Source organism: Lepidochelys kempii, chromosome 10 (genome assembly GCF_965140285.1).
Source record: "Lepidochelys kempii isolate rLepKem1 chromosome 10, rLepKem1.hap1, whole genome shotgun sequence".
NCBI lineage: Eukaryota > Metazoa > Chordata > Testudines > Cheloniidae > Lepidochelys > Lepidochelys kempii.
The window spans coordinates 19790637-19810780 of NC_136389.1; the positions used below are offsets into that span (position 1 = coordinate 19790637).

Below are 20144 nucleotides of genomic sequence, written 5' to 3' on the forward strand. Positions count from 1 at the left end.
CTCAACTCTCTCCAGTTCCCTCATTTTCTTTATCCATCCTCCTTTGATGCTCCTACCTATTCCAAGTGCAAGCAAAACGAAAGCAACTTCAAAAGCAGAACCAACTTCCCTCCCGCATACCAGCCAGCTAGTCCTAGACATGCATGTTCACAAAAGACACAGAAAGCTTACCACCAACTTGGCCTAGAGAAAAATTGCCTGGTTTACTCTAGAATGGGGAAAGATTGAGGCTTCACATTTTGAAGCTACTTGGCCATAGCAGCTCTGTTACACAGAATAAATGCAAGCCTGTGAGAGCTCATATTTCATTTGCCAGTGCTCTGAAACTTTAAAAACCTTAGTGAGAGCCCTGCTTAGAGGTGCAAAGCGTGCATGGGCAAAATAGCTACAAAACTAAAATCAAGGGGACCAAATGCTGATGCTGAAGGACAGTAACTTCCAGCATCAGAGAGGTAGCTATGTTAGTCTGGATCTATAAAAGCAGCAAAGAGTCCTGTGGTACTTTATAGACTAACAGACATATTGGAGTATAAGCTTTCGTGGGTGAATACCCACTTCGTCATTATGCTCCAATAACTTCAAGTAACTAGTCTTCATAAACAACGTTTCAAGTCAGGTTTGGCCCCCTGTTCAAGTTGTGAAAACAAACTTGGCAGAAATTAAGATCAATAGAAACGTTTCTATTTAGACAATATATGCATGCACTATATATTTAAACAATACAATCCCCTGCAGCATCTGAATCCCAAACACTGTAGCATTAACATTTGTACAGCATTCTGGGTGCATATGGTGGTGCTTTAGAACTAGACACAGCACTGTATGATCATTCCCTCGTGGAAAATGAGCTTGAACCTGAAAGCTGAGCTGGCTAGTCTACTTTTATTTTCCAAGCTGAAGAAAATGTACATAGGAAAAAGCAAACCGTAACTGTGAAAAGTCAATTCCTTCTTTTACATTTAGTTCCATTATAGTAGTCTTGCCCATGCTTCAGATCCCAGGAAGTAGGAATTGTTAAAACAAAGAGATGGTTTTTAACATAAGAACTGTCCTTTTAAGATCTGGGACATGTTCTCCTTCATTTCATAAAGGCACTTTCGCCAGAAAGCTTGGAACAGACTAGAGCAGACGTGTTGGGTGGACCAGCAGCAGTCTGCAGAGCACTTGCTGGTGGTCTATGGCAAGCTGGCTGGTTGCATGGTATTGTATCTCCTTGTTTGTGGCTGCTAAGAACTGTATTTTAAAAAGCTAACAATTCTTTGCTGTTACTTTTCCATGTTAGTCGTTGCTATAGCTGCCACAGGCTTGTTATACTAAGAGAGGTGGGGCCCTGCAGGGAAAAGCACTCTCTGTTAAGATGATTTCCATACTATAAGAAAGCCTAAGAACCCCAGTCTAGAACATGTGAATATCAGCAAAGCTCTGGTAAAGCTCTGATCATTAGCAGCCTCATCCAGCCAGATCTGGCACCTCAAACAATTACCAGTGTTCACAAATCAGTGCTCCCTTGTGCACTGTGTGTTTAGCTGAACATAAATGGGCACATTAGTGTGTAATCACTCTGCATGGTTCTCTTTTTATAGCCCTCTTTACATCAGTAACAGGCCTCTAAAACAGAAGACTCTCTCTTTGAAGTATTAAAAGAGAAAAACAGATCCCAGGATTAGAGAGTTCAGAACAGGCTAATATGTCAATTCCCCTTTAGATTCCAGCTAAGGGGCAAGTCACTAAAAATATGAATTCTTGGAAAAACATAATCCAGGTTTTTTACACCCTGGTATAAATAAGTATAAAGGGGCTAAATGGAAATCAAGAGATAACGTTCAAAACATGCATCAATAAACACTTATACATCCATAGAGAATCCCAAGCACACAGCACGACCTGCCACTCAAGAATTCTGTGGCTAAAAGTGGGATCACTCAAGAAGCAGTCAGTCACGCTGCTGTGCTAGAGAATGCAGTATTAAAAAGCTGAATAAAACTTTATGCAATAGATGTCCTTTTTTTACCCCAAGATTTCTCTGTTCTTACTTAATTGTAACAGTCACCTCCATCAGTTTATCTGTTGTTATTGTTCCCAGGACATGGTGTCGAACTGCAGTGAGTGTCAGAATAGTGGGAGAAGACCTGAAAATCAAAGCAGCAAAGAGGTGAACTAAGTATCTTCCCCTTTTAAAAAACTGAAACAAAAGCATCTCATTTAGCTGAATTTTCCCCCAAAAGTCCCATGCACTTTACAAACTTAGGAATACAAGTTAATATAGGAAAGGCAATGAGGTCTAGCTAATAGGACACTGGTCTGGAAGTCTATTCACAGTGCTGTCACTGATCTGTTCTATAACCTTGGGCAAGTCACTGCCTCACTCTGGGCCTCTGCTCCTCCTTCCAATCTTTGTCTGTCTCGTCTATTTCAACTGTATGCTCTTGGAACCAAGGTCTCCCGCTATGCGTTCGCACAATGGTGTCCCGCTCTTGGTTAGTATCTCTGGATGCGAGTGGAATACAAGAGTAAAACTACTCCACCCACCAGCCAGGCACAATCAGCTCAGGTAGCTCACCACTACACAACAGCAGTTTAAGGTGAATACTTTATTCAATAAAGACAGCAGGCAAAAGCAATGGAGGTAGAATGTAACTACCACGGCTGGAATTTAGTCACAACACTATGGGTAGTTACACAGAGCGCAATTCATCTTCTCGTGCACTTTGTTACAAATCTTTTGCATGCCAATCCTGACAAGTGATCAATGTTCTATGTAAAAAGCCATTTTGATGTTTGTTACGAAGAAAAAAAAAATCATTATTCAGAGAAACAAAGCTGTAAAAAATATCAGTTTAAAATGACAAAAACATTTTGAAAGCTTACTAGTTTTAAAATATGGATGAGGCAAGTTTTTGGCCATATCTAATGAACATGAATGTGTCTCGCCTCTTTCGAACATTGTTGTGATAAGGACTCCCTCTACTGGTTAAAATTACTCTCTGTCAACATTTTAAGCTTTGATTTGATGAAGTCCCTGTTGAGGAAAGCATCTTGAAAGCGTATTATGGAAGATACATGTCAAATACATTGGGTAACATTTGTTCTTACGTGTCATAAGTGTAGTACTCGTGCTCAAACCGGTGACAGGAACGTGGGGTCACTTCATACACACCTGAAGAGTCAAAGACAGAAGCACTGAAAAGACTGAAGTTTTTTATGTTAATATTCAGCAGAATTCTAAGGACAGCTTATAGCCAAAATTGCACCATTTAAAGCAGTTAGTTAAATCAGCGAAACCCCTTCTATGGGCACTAACAAATTGTTTTATCTCACTTGAATATCTCACTAGAGAGGCACTATGGGCTAGTTCCCAGATTTTCCCAGACTACACTGATACAAACAAAATTAAGCAGCATGGCAGGTGGGGACATGCACATTCTGTTGTGATACTTGTGTGGATGCAAACTGAACAGGGTTACTTGTAACCCATTAAGGTGACCAGTCTTCAACTGGTTACTGACCACTGCAGTATCAATAAGACAACTGAAGATCAAAGCCCAACAATGAGTTAAACCCAGAGTTGTGTGTTGATGTCCCTACTAATCAGGCTATTAGGGCATTCAGCACAAAAAAGCTTTAATTCAAACTTTCTGAAGTTCCTTTTTCTGCTTTGAAAAATTTTTGGTATCTTCTATTTCAAACCTATCCCAGAATATACCCTGGATTGCGATGAGACCTATGGGATTTGTGATGTCACATTCTAGTAAGGGAAAGCCCAGTTATGAACAAAATATATGAACCTTTAGCCTGCTAAATGTAAATGGTCAAAGATCGGTGCTTCTGATCCAGTTCAATGAAAGTTTCTGACCTCAATTTGTTTGTGAAGAATACACTACCCCTAACTGAAGAACTAAATAGTATGAGAGACTTCATCAGCCTTACAATGTATTTCTATATGAACAGGACTACAGCAAACACCCCTCAGAGATTTGAGAGACCCCAGAAGATTAGTTGCCTTAAAAAAATGTTAAACTTCCAGCAATGTTTTAAAATCAACATTATAAAGAAGCTACCTGGTTTTGAAAGACAGAATCGGTTAACTCCTTTGGACAGGTTATAAACACCAACATTCTCTGGTCCATTTCCATCCTGGTAAAATTCCTGAATGAGGGACCCCAATACAAAAGATTATCAGCAGGTACCAACACAACAGTATTTACATGGCAAATACTAATTATAGCACTTTTACAACAGTTTCCAACCAAAGATCTCTAAGCCCTTTACAAATGCTGTGAGGCAAATCTCAAAGAGCTCTAAACCTAAATACTCTTGTGAATTAAATATCGTCCTTATTTTACAATCCCGGGGAGAGGGGCAGTGACAGGAAGAGAGATCATTTGCCACTGTCACATATGAAGTCAGTAGCATAGCTGGGAACAGAACTCAGATCTCCTGACTCCCATTCCTGCGCTGCAACTATGGGTATGTCTACACTACAATGTAAACCCAGGGTTAGTGGGACTCAAGTCAGTGGACCCATGGTTAGGGAACCCTGGACTTGAGCATCATCTACATTGTATTTTAACCCTACATTAAGCCTTTTCTAACTCATGCTCAAACCTAGGGATCTGGCATCCACACTGAAGTGCACAGACCCAAGTCAATGTAACCATATCCTAGAGTCCCTAGAACCTCCAAAATGTGGCCGCTCTAGCCATAGGACCATGGTGTACTTTTTGGGAAAACTTTACCACCCACTTTGCAAAAGCCTTGATCGGTTCACTCCCCACTGAAACCCAAGCTCTCTGATAGTGTGCTTGTAGATCAGTGATCAAAAGAGAATGGGTTAATGCAGACCTCAGCTACTGCTATTTGCAAAGGGCAGGGGGCTTCCACTTTCCACAGTGACCCTCACACAAGTCTACCTAATACTCTAACACCTGTGAAATATGCTGGACAGAGCTTTCAAACAGGAGAATAACTGCAGAGATTCCAAACTGCATACACGTCAGACTGTTAAACTGTGTTTGTAAGAAAATGTAAGTGAATGTGTCATGTACATACCAGTGTAATTGCATGGGAAAGAGAACACCTCAGCATATACCCAGTCTGCCTGAATTCTATTCCAGACACATCTTCCTCCAGAACTTCCAGCTCCAAAGATTTATTCTTCCAGCACCAGTCTTCATGTACAATGCTTACTAGAAAACATGCACGACAGAGAAACTCTTTGTGATTTATAATGGTGGGAACAAAGGTTGTCCTTGTTGCATGGATGTCTCATATGACTCTGCTCCCCAACAAAAACTTGCCCAGAGATGTGACAATAGGTTTGGGGCAACCTAACCAGCAGCACATAGCCATGCAGCATCACTGCTAATCCAAGCACATTTTGCAACTGAAAAACTGAACAGCAAAACCTCCAAGCTGTTCCAATGTCCTGATCTCATTGTGGGTGTGACACTGTGAAAGGTGCCTAGAGGAGCTGCGATCCTTTGAAAATCTCTCCTTATAAGACTACGTTTCAGTGCCAGGTTTAAGAGGGAAATATCAGAGAGCAAACATTTTACGGTGGCCTGGTAAGGGTTTCTAAAACACTGTTAATGATAGTCACTCAATCACTACAGGAGTTGGGAGAGTGACAGGTGGAAGAATTAGGGCCTGATCAATGCTATCAGTTTTGGCATAGCTACATTTAAGTCAATGGCCTTTTGATTTACACCAGCTAAAGACCCAGACCTGCATGTATAATTCCCAGAGCCCATGGGTCTTTGATTGTAGATTGATTTCAGGGTTGGATAAAAACGGCAAGAAAAGTTGAGGATATTTATTTGTAATATTTTCCAACTACTCTCAAACATTGTATATCTGACTTGTGAGGCAAATACTGTAGTACAGCCAGTTTAAGGACTAGAGCCAGTTTAAGGAAAGGAAGCAGATTACAGTTACAAATTTAGTTACTGAACTAGCGTATTGAGAAATTCTCTCTAATCCCTACTTTTGTATTTGCCAGGTAGCACATTCTCAAATGTGAAAGCCACAGAGTCCATCTTGGCAGAGAGCTGGAGGTTGCGCTTTTCTCCCTGGCGGCTCACAGACTGCAGAGCCACCATCAGATCACCACAGGAGTCTGTGAAAACAAGCAAGACAGACAAAGGAATTATAATGACTTCTAGTTTGCAAACCAAACCCGTTTTTCACTTTCTGAGCACTATAACTTCAGGAAATTAATCTTTTAAGGGGATTATTTCTTGGGCACTCATTTACCAGATCTTTGCTGTATTTTTGAGAAAGTTTTAGTTCATTAAACCACAATATATTCTTGGGGACCAGCTTTTGATCTACTGGGAGCTGACAAGCAGAGGCCCAGATTAGACTCCTGGGTTCAGCCTCTATACACAAGTTGCAGGGCCTAGAAACACTGCCGAGACAGAATGGTCAGTCCCTGGGGAAGGCCATGGGGAACAATTTAGGTGCAACTATGACCAATTCCACAGAGTTCTGACCCCAGTCCTTTCTGATGAAGTTGCTGAAGATGGAGGGATGGGGGGGAAAGAGGGGAGGAGAGGGGGATTTAAGGGGAATCTCAGGACACCATGTGCAGGCTTGAGGGACCTCGCTGGGAGGAACAGGGACACAGTCTAACAACTGTGTACTCTGTAAGTACGCTTGTCGGTGGCTTAGGCCTTGATCCTACAAACACTCATGTGTACAAGTAACTATTTGTGAAGTTTGTTGTTGTGGCAGCATTTACATTCAATACACTATCCTTGCACCGGAAAGATACACACCTGCAATCAAGACTTATTATCATCTATCAACTGGTGGGGCTACAGAAGGTAAAAGATAAACTAATTAGTGCTGGCAGTGTGTTTGGTGCAGTACAGGACACATAGACAAAGAGCCCCTGATCCTGCACACACTTAAGTACATACATAACTTTACTAATGCAAGACACCCCAATGGCCCATCAAAGAGGAGACTTATTGGACTGTAAGGTCTTCAGAGCAGAGATTATCTCCATCAGTGTTTTGCACAACACGAAGCACCCCCTGGTGCCAAACAGTAAGAAGTCAGCATTTACCTGGGTTAGCTCTGCCTGCAGATTGGTAACTAGTACTGATTACAACAATGCTCATGTTCTGCTCAGGTGCAGGGATATCACACTGACCATGTATGCTGCTAAAAAGTCACCACCGATGCTTTTACTTTCAAGGCAGGTCTTACCCAAACAGGAGATTTTCCCTGAAACTGATGCTAGAAATTGAGAAAAGGTCACATCCATCACTGGCCTGTCTGCAACCGTCACAGGGAACATTTTGGGTTTCAAAGCAAGTCCTGCTCTGCTTTCAGCCTCCGGAACGATTACCTGCAGGGTACATCACAGCACCAGAGGCTTTTATTTAAATGCTACAGTAATTGTACTGCACACAATTCATTTTTCAGGGGTTAGTGGCTGGAAATGTACTGTACATCTCAGAGAAAACAGAACTTGCCGTTCGGTACATTTGCTTTTCAGGATTATCTGGTCACTACGACAAATATACAGTTCTACAGAGACACAGATAAGAGAGAGGGAGGTCATACCCTGGGGAAAACGCTTGGAAGAAAGCTTCCTCTTTCTTACACTATCCAGTCTAGCTGCCTCCTAAAAGTGTCTGGAATACCTGTGCGCCAGGAACCCTCCCAACAGTTCAGTCCTGATGACCTGCCAATCCCACAAGTGGCAACTGATAGGAACCACTACTTTGGTAAGTGTCAACTCTGTGAGGACTAGGGCAGCCTATACCTATGAGTCTCCAACCATCTCCTTATAGCATGTTTCCTAATCCTTTTCCAGTGGGAAACAGCTGCAAGTTCCCGAGCTCTCAGCTGGAAGGGAATCACGGTGTGCGTCAGCCTTAGTTGCAAGCAGATGCTTAGGCTATGTCTACACTTATGCTGGTGTGTAGAGTACATACACTGCTCTCCCCCAGAACAGGTATAAATAGCAGTGTAGACAGTGAGGTACTGCTTCGGCAAGTAAAGCCGTACCAAAACCTTAGGATATGTACCCTACGCAGCTCTCTGCACACCCAAGCAGTGCCTCTCACAGCTAAACCACTATATTTAGCAGTGTTGTGTCCCGCTGCTGAAGCCTTTCCCTGTCAAAGTGAAATCAGGGAGCTGCTGGAGCCTTTCCCCACTGCCTCCCTGCTGCCAGAGCCTTACGCTGCTGCACGTAGCTACACATACCCTACACACCATCACCAGTGTGGAGAAGGCCATAGAGAGCAGGAAGAGGCAGATGCAACAAGCTGTCTGACAACTCTCACTCACACGGCAATATAACAGGACAAGGAGTGGCAGACAGGATTTCAAACCAAAGACAGATAAAAAACAACATGCATCCTGTGTAGTCTGGTCTCCTACTTTTACCAGCTGTAAGCAAAAAGGACCACAGGAACTTCAACTCCATTAGAATACAGCAAACATTGTTTTCCCCAGTGTAAAGGGGATAAAAGGACTGGGGAAGACACCTTTTCAGCTTCTTAAACACAAAATAAAACATCCCAAAAAAGTCAATATTTTAGTGTCTAGAAAATAACCTGGCTTTTCACTGGAAAAGGAGAAACTGAAGCTTGCTCTCACCTGGATGCTGTATGTACCCGATTTTGCCTTAAAACAAAACGCTCCATGAGGGTCAGTCTCTGTTGTAACCAAAGATGCTTTGTCCTGGTCTTGTGGCATCATGATTATCTTGTATTTATTGAACTGTTTGATTGTGTCAGGGAAGCGAGTTACCGAGATCTGACCACACACACTGAATCTACAAATGAGATTGCCATCCATTAGCCTGAACACACAGATCCCATGTAAAACATGTGCATTCAAACCCCATTAAAAAAGAAATATCACTAAGTTGGAGAGACAGATGTTCAGTGCAGTGCACTCCTCTTAGTTACCACAAGAGAATCCAGTAGCATTAATGCAAGTTACTGTATAATCAACTTTATTCTTAATGGAGTCACCATGCAGTTACTGCCTAACATGTATGTTTTAAATTGAACTGCACCATCCCATAATAAGATAAGTGTTTCCCAAAACTAAACACTGAACACATTTCTCTTTGGTTACAACAGCTCATTGTTCGCACAATGCTAAGCAGTATCTATGCCTCTGGTACTACAGGTCATGCACTCAAAACTTTGAAAATCTAAACCTGTCTATTAAAGATTTGGGTTGGTTTTTTTTTTTTTTAAATTGATTCACATTTCTACCCTTAACATCGTACTCACCCTGTTGCTATGATGTCAGCCAGCTGTGGTGTGTTCGGTGCAATTTTCACTGTAATGGTATCAAAGAAGAGGTGCTCTTTCTGTGCATGAATAGTGTATGTGCCTGTTGTTATGTTTTCGAAGCGGAAAGAGCCATCAGCTTTTGTTTTTACTGTAACAAAAAGACAAGACAGTGAGGAAAAGGTGTGTAAAGTGTATTTTCTTGTCCGCATTAATAAAAAATTCTGAAATCGCCTTCAAAGCTCCAGGTTACTTTTAACGAGCATTGTGTGGCAAGAAATAGTTAAAGGGTTTCTTATTAACACAGCTTTTGTTTCTGTCTTACAGCTCTGTCCTTGATTTGGCAAGTGTCACAAGAGAAATTGTGACAAAGATTTAAAAAAGCAAAACAATACGATAACAACAGACCGCAAATGGAAAATTAATCCAGCGACTGAAAATCCCTTTAACTTGCCAAATAAACCACAATGAAAGTACCTTATTGCCCTCTAGTCTTTAGTTCAATCTCAGGCCCTATTCCCATAGTTTAGACTTCCCCATAGCACCACAAATCAAGATCACTGTGCACCTTTAATTTGGTCATTCAGTGTCACAATAGCATCAGCAACACCTTCTCCTTCAGGGCCATTCAATACTCTGCCTGTGACCGAGAAGCCCATTACATGGAAAACAGGCTGTTGGGGAGGAAAAAAAAATAGCTTAACATTTGTATCCACCATATAACAGTGTTTGGCTGTACATTTATAGTTAAAAACAATCTGTTCTGTATGTCCTAACACAGGGAATCTAGAAAAAAAATTATTTTCACTTTTAGAACTAAATCTCTCTGATGTGTTTGCTACATAAATTCAGATCAAAATCAAAGCAACTTATATCAACAGCTGCAGGAGCAGGATGGTTTTCAGTTCATTCTTTTACTATTGTAGTGCCTCTAAGTCATGGAACAGGACTCACTACGCTACGCTCTGTACAAACACCGAACAAAATGACAGTCCCTGTCCAAAGAGTTTACCATTTAAGGAGCTCACACAACCAATTTAAAAGGTTACTGTGCAGTTGCAAAAGGGAGAGAACAAGTTCACTGATCTGTAGGATTATTTTCCCAATTTTGCTTTTTTCTTTAAAACCAGCCTCAAGTGTCAAAACACCATGTCAGAGCGTTGGGACATGAAATGTGCTTGATCCTCCCCATTATCAGATTACATGCTCTACAGTTTGCTACCTACCCAAACATGCATTAGGAATTTGCTTAACACTGATCATTAGGAAGAAAACTCTGGTGGAACAAATCTGCTTTCTACTAAAACAAATTCAGTTGTTATAGGTATAACTCTACAGGGAAGTTTTTCTCTGTAAATATCTGAAATTAACCCCTTACCTCAATTTTCAGACTGTCATGTTCTACCAAGAAGTCCAGTCTAGATGGAGCAACATCAAAGGTAATTCTCTCTCCCCTGTAGAATGGTATCTGGAAGAAGATAAATTTCTTTGAGTCCTATGTAGCTGTGGTATAATCAAGGCATTGTGTCCTATGTGGCACATTAGACAAAGTTATGCTGCACAAAGCTGGCACCCCTTGTTGCCTTTCTGAAATGGAGTTGAAAATTTGCTGGAGAAATAATTCAGAGGGATAGTGGCATGGAATGAGTTAACCTTTCAGAATTTTTTTGGTGTGGCAGTCTTATATTTAAGCATAATAGAGGAGAAATTAAATCAGGCAACCCAAGCTTCATTGTAAGACTCACACGCAATCACACATGGCAGGGAATTGATAAGCGTTGTCCACACAGTCAAGAACAGCAAATACAAATGGTTATATAAATGTTATACTCTGTTCTTAGGTATTTAAAAGCTGGCATTCAAGCCAAAATATTTTCACTGGTAGTCCTGGCGTCTTGTGCAGAGGACGAATTACAGCACACACTGAGAAGATTGCCTCATTGCAACTGCTTCATAGAATCATAGAATATCAAGGTTGGAAGGGACCTAAGGAGGTCATCTAGTCCAACCCCCTGCTCAAAGCAGGACCGATCCCCGACTAAATCATCCCAGCCAGGGCTTTGTCAAGCCTGACTTTAAAAACTTCTAGGGAAGGAGATTCCACCACCTCCCTAGGTAATGCATTCCAGCGTTTCACCACCCTCATAGTCAAAAAGTTTTTCCTAATATCCAACCTAAATCTCCCCCATTGCAACTTGAGACCATTACTCCTTGTTCTGTTATCTGCTACCACTGAGAGCAGTCTAAAGCCATCCTCTTTGGAACCCCTTTTCAGGTAGTTGAAAGCAGCTATCAAATTCCGCCTCATTCTTCTCTTCTGCAGACTAAACAATCCCAGTTCCCTCAGCCTCTCCTCATAAGTCATGTGTTCCAGTCCCCTAATCATTTTTGTTGCCCTCCACTGGACTCTTTCCAATTTTTCCACATCCTTCTTGTAGTGTGGGGCCCAAAACTGGACACAGTACTCCCAGATGAGGCCTCACCAGTGTCGAATAGAGGGGAACGATCACGTCCCTCGATCTGCTGGCAATGCCCCTACTTATACATCCCAAAATGCCATTGGCCTTCTTGGCAACAAGGGCACACTGTTGACTCATATCCAACTTCTCGTCCACTGTAACCCTGAGGTCCTTTTCTGCAGACCTGCTGCCGAGCCATTCGGTCCCTAGTCTGTAGCGGTGCATGGGATTCTTCCATCCTAAGTGCAGGACTCTGCACTTGTCCTTGTTGAACCTCATCAGATTTCTTTTGGCCCAATCCTCCAATTTGTCTTGGTCCCTCTGTATCCTATCCCTACCCTCCAGTGTATCTACCACTCCTCCCAGTTTAGTGTCATCTGCAAACTTGCTGAGGGTGCAATCCACACCATCCTCCAGATCATTTATGAAGATATTGAACAAATCCGGCCCCAGGACCAACTCCTGGGGCACTCCACTTGATACCGGCTGCCAACTAGACATGAAGCCATTAATCACTACCCGTTGAGCCCGACAATCTAGCCAGCTTTCTATCCACCTTATAGTCCATTCATCCAGCCCATACTTCTTTAACTTGCTGGCAAGAATACTGTGGGAATACTATGCTTGCTGTTTCCTGCTAACACACCCAGCTACAAAGCAAGCAGCCATTGTAAAGAGGAAATACAGAAGGGGGTCATTTCCTCACTGTTTGCCCTCAGGTTAGGATGGATCTTGTCCTAGTCGTCAGTCCGACAACTTTTCAAGAAGTTATCTGGGTGGACAAAAATCAGAGAGGCACTGAAGATTTGCCAGGGTTTGGATAAAGACTGGATTTCCGCACTTTCTAGTGGTGAGAGGAGGGAACCAGCCAGGACTTCTGCATCCTATTTTTCACCTCTGTCACCGACACTCTGGATACCTCGCCCAAGTCTCGTGACTGCTCATGGCTTAGTTCACCCCAAGGGGAGAGGCTTGGCAGGTGACAGATGCTTGTCAGAACAATCGCTGGTCAGTGGGGCAGGGATGCTTTGGGATTACAATGGGAGGATCAAATGCACTGATGCAGCTGCCTCACTTATATGTCCTGACAGGAAAGTACAGTGTTAGTGCAATCACAACTGCAGGTGCCTCTACACCACTAGAAAAAGGTAAGGGAATGGATACATGGTGCAGTCCAACCATTTTACAGATTGCAATGCCAAAATGCTCTATACCAGGCCTAGCATGAGACCTAATTAGAAGACTTGCAAGGACTTTTCCTCCCTGGCTGAGAGTGAATATGTTTATTAGGAGTTGTGAGTGAACTAAAGAGGAGAACTTTAGGGATGCAATCCAGCAGCGACTATCTGCAGCTTTCCAGCCCAGTCCAAGCTTCAGGGGTGGTCTGTGACCAGCTGAGCTATCCAGATGAGAACTTGATTGGCTTCATCAGCCTCAGAAACACAACCACATAGCTCTTCCACCCCAACTTACTTCAGCGCCCAACTTTTTACACTGCACAGCTCTTTTCCAGCTATTTCATCCAATTTAGAAAGCTTCCATTAGCGCTGTTTTGGCAGCTATAAAATTATGAATTCTGGTTTAGAAAAAATAAGAAACCCACCAGCAATCTAGTGTACAAAAAAGCGATGAACTTTCTAGTTACCTACCACAGTGTATTCCCCACTTGGTAAAGACAGGAAGGTGAAAGATCCGTCCTCTTTTGATATAACATTGCACAGATAGTAAAGAGACTCGTCTCTTGCTTGGAACCCATCAACTGGAGAAATGTTGCAGCCCATAATATCCTGTGCAAATAAAAAGCAATATTATTTCTTTCTCCCATACATTCTGTATCCTCCTGAGTGGAGAAAAACAGTTACACTTCATACAAAGGGATAGATTTTCAAAAGCAGCCTCTAAAATTAAAACTGCAAATTTGCACCCCAAGTTCTTGTGCACACTTTTTTTTTGGGGGGGGGAATGTTTAAATGTGACAGGAGAATTGTGCGTGGCTTTAGGGGCAGAGTTTGAAAGTGTGTACACACCAGAGAATACTACATAAATGAAATGATATACTAGCAAGTTTAAAGGCAAAAGAATCAAGAAATTCAATATCTAACAGCTGCACTGCATGTCTGTACAGTGCTATCTGTAATACTGTAGACAGGATTAATATTTTAGGCTAGAGGTGCGTTTTGGTGTTTTTCTCCCTGAAGAGTGATAAGCACTTGAAAATAAACACTTAAGAACAAATGCTTTCTGAACCAGAACATAAGTTTTCCTAGTCCTATGCTACCGGGGGAGGGAAGAGGGTGGTCTTGGAGTTGCCATACCAGATGAGATCAAGGTCCATCAAGTGTGGTATCCTGCCTCCAATTGAGGCTAAGATCTGATGCTTCACAGAAAGATGAAAAACCCTAGCACTGCACAATGCTGTGCCAGAAGTTCTTTCCTGACCCCTGTGGAGCTTTTGCATTGCTGGAGAAACCCAGGATTTGTCACCCAGAGCTTAGCATGCAGAGATAGATAACTGGACAAATATGACTTAAGAAAAATGTAGGTGGTTAAATCCCCCTCCCTGCCATCCCAACAAAAATCTTACGACTCTGACATAAACATGAACACTTAGTTTTGTATGTACTGCAACCTTAGAGCTCACGCACATGCTCAGTCTCACTGAGCTCATGCGAGTAAAGTTAAGCACATGCAGACGTGTGCATAAAATCAGGGCCTTTTTGCAAAAGAATAATTAAAGGAGCATTATTCATTATCAGACTACAAATGTTCTCCATTCACATCCTTATTACGAATACAATGTGTCTGATCTTACACTACCTCTTTGGTGACTGAGGAGGAGAAAAGAAGAAACATGACCCCTTTCATGGGTTCCCCATCACTCCGCACAGAGCCTGAAACATTGTAGCCAGCAACAACTAGAGGGCCAGCAGCGTAGGCATTGGAATTGGTCACTCTCACCATTGTGTTTGCCTGAAATGTAGAAGCCGATACATTGCAATCAAATAATAATAATAGGATGCCTTTTATAACTACCACTAAGACACAACATTAAACAAAAGCAAGACAGCTAAACAATGATGCAATTACATACATAATATTCAGAAAGGATTTCTAATCCACAGCATCGTTATTCAGGGTGAAGATGACAACACAGCAACAAGCAATGTGTCAGACAAAGGACCCCGCTGAAAAACCACCATTAAGTTGCTTTAACGGGAGATTGAGATGGACATAAGTCCATGGGAAGTAACTGTCACTACTACAAAGGCCTGGTCACCACTGGCGATCTCAACATCAGACTGGACTGCAAACTTTCTGTTTACAAATACAAGTAGGAAGGTGCAGGCTCTGCACATGCATTTTTCATTATGCATAGTCATTCAGCCTGCTAGCCCTGTATCTTTCAAGCCCAGCCTGACAAGGCTGTTTCCCACCACACTCTAAGTGAAATTTACAAAAAACATTGATCTAAACTTCTTTCACTGATTCAGATCTTCTCTCATGTTCATTCCTAATTACTTAAAACAGAGTGGTGCACTAATCGATATACACCAGCAATAAGCCGAAAGTCACCTCTCTTTTACCAGTGCTTTCTGGGCACTAACCTCTTTCAACGTCCAGGTAGGATGAGATGCAAAGATTTCATATTCTCCAGGAAGCACTTTGAAAAAAGCAAACCTGTGCAACATGAAATGTTATTTTTTCTCAGCATTTCCAGCACATTCACAGAACAACCAGATATGGGCATACATTAGAAAAAATATTTAAGCAAAAAACCAAAATCATTAGCAAGAATCCCAAATAATTTAAAATATTTTGTTCCCAAATCTACTAATGCAGTATAAACTTAATCAATCACGTGCACACACAAAACTCACTTTCCTCCAGCTTGGGTCACAGTAGCTTGTATATTTACTTCAGTACCAGGATTTCTCAGTACAACCTGGACTCCTGCAGGACCTAATGCTTGACCCTTGCTGAGAACCTGTCAAGAGGCACAAACAGTAACTTGCCAAGCAGCAGTGTACTGCTCCTATGAAATAGACATGCATTGTTAAACTGAGATGTGGCAAAAGAACATAAAAGGAGTCTAACCTTTCCAGTCACAGAAAACCCTGTAAACACAAAGTTAATATCTCCTCCTTTTGTGCAAATGTCATTAACACCATCCACGTGGATGTCCACACTAGTTGGCTCTGGAAAAAAAAAAAAATATGAAATCGCAAACTACATTAGTGACATGGGAATTGTGGGTCTATTTTACTGCAGCTTTGCAGAATCATAATGGAAATTTACTAGCCCAAGCCCAATATCAGCTTGCCAACCCTTACCATGTGAAGAAACTACAGATGTTTGACTCACCAATCAAACAGTTACTTTCCCCGGGCAAATGAGTGAATAGCCTCATTATTTCGTACACTACTTTTACTGTTTGATTGTATTTACTGAAATGTTGTAAGCTTCTTTAAAAAGCAAATCATTTAAATGGTTGGCTTCTCAGAAACAAGAGACTGAATAATGAAGTCATAAAACTTTCTAATTAGAGAGGTGCTAGAATATAAAGACCCGCCACTGTCAACCACTTGAAGTTGCCTTGAAAATATCCACCTCACAGGCACATTAGAATCAAGCTAGTAGGTCTTCTTCCCTCTCCCACCTAGCAACTTACGTTTCTTCAATGGAATACAGTTAAAGTCAATGTGCATGTTTTCCTATAATGTGGTAAAAGGGAAAAGTCATGTGGCTGGAGCTTCAGTCTGGGAGTTCATTTTAGATAGCAAGATATTTAATTAGGAAAACCAAACTTATTTTGTTTACTGAAAATCCTTAATGCTAGTTTCTATGTTCTTTCTTCAACCTACAATTCAGTGTTTCACTGGAGTGCCAATATTGCAGCAGCCATTTTCAACATTTGAAGGAGTCCATAGCAGTAACCACCCCAAAGCAAGGCCCATAGTAAGAGCCTCATGAACCGCTTCCCTCACCCACAGCTCATTCAAACTTCTATTACAAGCTCCAAAACTCCATGCACCTTAATTCTATAAAATGAAAGATCTCAGTGTCTTCTGGGAAATTTTTCTTCCCAGAAGCAGGAAGAGTAACATCTTTATAAACTAGAACTAAAAAACACGTTATGTGTTGCTGTTCCGTAGTCCCCTCTTTCTACAGTTAAGCTTTAAAAGAGTTTCAGGACACACTGAACACATTCAAGATGCCACAAACACTCTAAAATGGTCACTATTTCTGCCAATGCACTCAAAACTGCCCTATTACCATTTATTTTTATATAAATAAGAAGCTCCTATCCCAACCTCTAGACATTTCTGACATCTTTAAAAAAAGACATGGTCTGATTTTCAAAAGTACAGAGCATCCACAGCTCCTATTGACCTCAGTTAATTGATGGGCACTCAGCATTTCTGAAAGTCAGGCCTATACAGTCCATGCATTTCAACCAATGCAAAATATAACAAATCCAGCAGCCTAATCCTTAGCCAAGGCACACCACCCAAAAATAAAAATACCCTATTCCCCTGACCATTCTAATTTCCATCCAAAACCCCACCCTCCTAAAGCAGTACTAGGCTTAGCCCATACAGGTGACCAGAATGTCCAGTAGGTGGTTTTTGTTATGTGAACAATAAGGATTGGGATGAAACCAAACTAATTTTCACAGAAAGGTACATTTTAGACATTTAAACCATAACTAGGACATACCTAAGTAGAGCTTAGCTCATTTGAAACAATTGCTTTTTCCAGCCTACAAATCAGAGCCAGTCTAAAGGAGGCAGTGGAACAGCTGCATGTGCAATTGCACCATTTCTACAGCAGACCAAGTACTCACCAAAACTCCAGCCAAGAGGTGGCTCAATCTTAAGAACAAAATCCCCCTAGAAAAAGAGCATAACGAGGACCTGTTGATTTAAATGGAATCAGCTAGCTTAAAGAAAAACATTCAGTGCACAGTTTCAATGTTGCAGAGAGTATTTAAGAACACATTAAAAAATCCAAAGCATTATTTTCAAAATCCCTGTGACTGCTTGAGCATCACCATTCAGGAAATAGGTCAGGGGCCTCTCTCAACAGGGACTTCCATTTCAGTGACAGTACCCCCAGGAGGCCTATGGAAGATACTAAGACCACAGTCCTGCCATGAGCTCCATGCAGATAGACCCATATATCCATGTAGAACCCCACTGAAGTCAACAGGGTATGACAGGCACTCACGGGTCTACCTGTGCAGTGTTCATTGTAGGATTAGGGCCTAAACACTGGAAATCTGAAAGCCTTCAAGTTATGAGGAGAAGGGGGGTATTTTTTGTTAATTTAGATAATTTAATTTAATTTTTTTAAAAAACATTAAGCTATTATTAGAACATTTGAGGCTGATTTCCATTTTTTTTTTCCAAATGTAAGCATCAGCTTTCCCAGTGTAACTTTGCATCAAACTCTAAAAAGACATTTCATTCTGCAAACAGGACTGAATGTTAAATTAGCCCGTTATGTTACTGCATGGCAAGAGAGCACAACAGCTCTGGCTTCTTACCTTATCATACAAGGGAATCATGAAGTAGCCATTATTTGGGGCACAATCTGTTTGGTATTTCAGAGTCCCATGCTTTGTATATAATTTAATCTACAAGAAACAGAAAAAGATGAAAAGTTGTCTCTGAAAAATATACATGTAAGTGAAATCTGAAAGAGGAATTCCCAGTGGATTTTGCACCACAAAACCATTGCACAGTTCCCTGGGGATAAGAGAGGGAAAATTTACAGGGGGAAAAAAAATAAATAAAAATCACACAAAAAGGTGAATCTCAGACTTGGGAAAAAATGGATGAATGTTTTTAAAAGAACCCAGCTTAGAAGGAAAATACATTAAAGGAATACTGTCAATGTGAAATCTAGTCAACATAAAAAAAATTGTTAAAGTAGTTTCACACAAATCCACAAATTCCCAAGCAATCTCTTTTGTGATTTTACAATCACAATTTCCTAGGGTTTTGGGGTTTCTTTAATTGCTCTCTCCACCCCCGTGATACAAAACTGACAAACAAAATGGAAATTAATTAACTGACTATTCAGGGAAAAACAACAAACCCTGCTAAACACAAAAAGCTGTCAAATGCACAAAATGGGAAAAAATATTATCTCTGTAGTCTGTCAGTTCAAACAAGGTTAGGTCTTACTAACTATGGTGGGCAAAAACATTCAGGCAAAGTTTGATTTTTAAGTTGACAGCCTCCCTTTAAACGGCGATTTAAAACCCACACAATTCTCCGCAACATAAGATGGACCTTAAAGACAACAGAAACACATGGGATTTAAAGACAACAAAGCCCATTTAAAAAAGAATCGTAACAATCCTTCCAAACGCACCAGCATCCGCCAACTTCCCAAAACACCCTAACGCTAACTCGGGAGAGGAACAACTTTGGGACCATTTTACACGGAAGGCGCTGACACAGGGGCGCTGGGTGACCTTGGAAAAACCTCGATGGGCAGATGAAATCCACCATTCGAACCACAAATGGGCCTGAACCAGCTGCCCTCCAGCTCTGGGCGAGTTCAGATACAGGCTCTCCAGCGTGACACACACAACCCCAGGCAACGGGCGGACCCTGCTGCCCCCCGCGGAGGCCTGGCTGCCCGGAGAGTGGGGCAAAGGGGAAGGCATGTGCCAGCTGCTCTCCGAGCCGGGCTCCGAGGAGAGGGACCCCGGCACTGAGGAGAACCGGGGACGTGGGGGAGGATTCCCGCTAGGGAAGTACGGGGCACACGGCTGGGCATAGGGGCGCCTCGGGGGTGCCTGGGGGAACCTCACAGCCGGGAGGAATGACCCCGCCTGGGGGTGAGGCCGGCTGCGGGGGGGGTTCCCTTATGGGAGGGGTCCCGGCTGGGGGGCGAGGAGGATCCCTGGGGGGAAGGCTCCCTTGGGGGGGGGGGCTCAGGCAGGGAAGGCCCCAGAGGGCGCCCCGGAGGCGGGGACCCGGGCGGCTCACCTCGATCAGGGAGTAGCTGATCTCCACGTCGGACTTGACGAAGCCCCCGCACCCCACCACGATGTCCTCGGAGCCCCGCGCCAGGGCCCAGCACAGGGCCCAGCAGAGCGCGGCCGCCCAGCCCCGCCGCATCCCGCCCCCCTGCCGGCGGCCCACGCGCGCCGGGACCGGAGCGCCGCTGACACACGCCCCGCAGCCGCGCTCTCCGGCCCTGCGACAGGCGGCTCGCGGAGAGGGCCCGAAGGGCCGCGGAGTAGGACCTGAAACCGCAGCCTGCTGCCATCTGCTGGCCTGGAGGGCTCCCACGCCTGAGATCCCGGACTCGGCCCCATCCCCATCCCCATCCCCTAATCGGCCCTATCCCCCTCCACCCCAGGATCCTAGTATATCCCCAAAAAGAAAAGGAGGACTAGTGGCAA

At 42.7% G+C, this 20144-nt stretch overlaps 1 protein-coding gene across 1 annotated transcript in view; it reads right to left on the bottom strand.

Annotated features, from left to right (window-relative positions):
• LOC140918293 (BOS complex subunit NOMO1) overlaps positions 1 to 19924 on the bottom strand; it is a 32752-nt gene extending 12828 nt beyond the window's left edge. Inside the window, exons 1-18 of the mRNA XM_073362330.1 lie at positions 19726 to 19924; positions 18270 to 18359; positions 17568 to 17613; positions 15818 to 15918; positions 15601 to 15707; positions 15328 to 15400; positions 14540 to 14692; positions 13372 to 13509; positions 10642 to 10731; positions 9832 to 9937; positions 9264 to 9414; positions 8617 to 8794; positions 7213 to 7354; positions 5984 to 6115; positions 5050 to 5186; positions 4059 to 4146; positions 3094 to 3157; positions 2034 to 2129 (exon numbers count right to left, since the gene is read on the bottom strand). Coding sequence (XP_073218431.1) covers positions 2034 to 2129; positions 3094 to 3157; positions 4059 to 4146; positions 5050 to 5186; positions 5984 to 6115; positions 7213 to 7354; positions 8617 to 8794; positions 9264 to 9414; positions 9832 to 9937; positions 10642 to 10731; positions 13372 to 13509; positions 14540 to 14692; positions 15328 to 15400; positions 15601 to 15707; positions 15818 to 15918; positions 17568 to 17613; positions 18270 to 18359; positions 19726 to 19857 — 2024 coding nt within the window. The 5' untranslated portion in view covers positions 19858 to 19924. The remainder of the gene's footprint in view (positions 1 to 2033; positions 2130 to 3093; positions 3158 to 4058; positions 4147 to 5049; positions 5187 to 5983; positions 6116 to 7212; positions 7355 to 8616; positions 8795 to 9263; positions 9415 to 9831; positions 9938 to 10641; positions 10732 to 13371; positions 13510 to 14539; positions 14693 to 15327; positions 15401 to 15600; positions 15708 to 15817; positions 15919 to 17567; positions 17614 to 18269; positions 18360 to 19725) is intronic.
• Between the last annotated feature and the right edge of the window lie 220 nt (positions 19925 to 20144).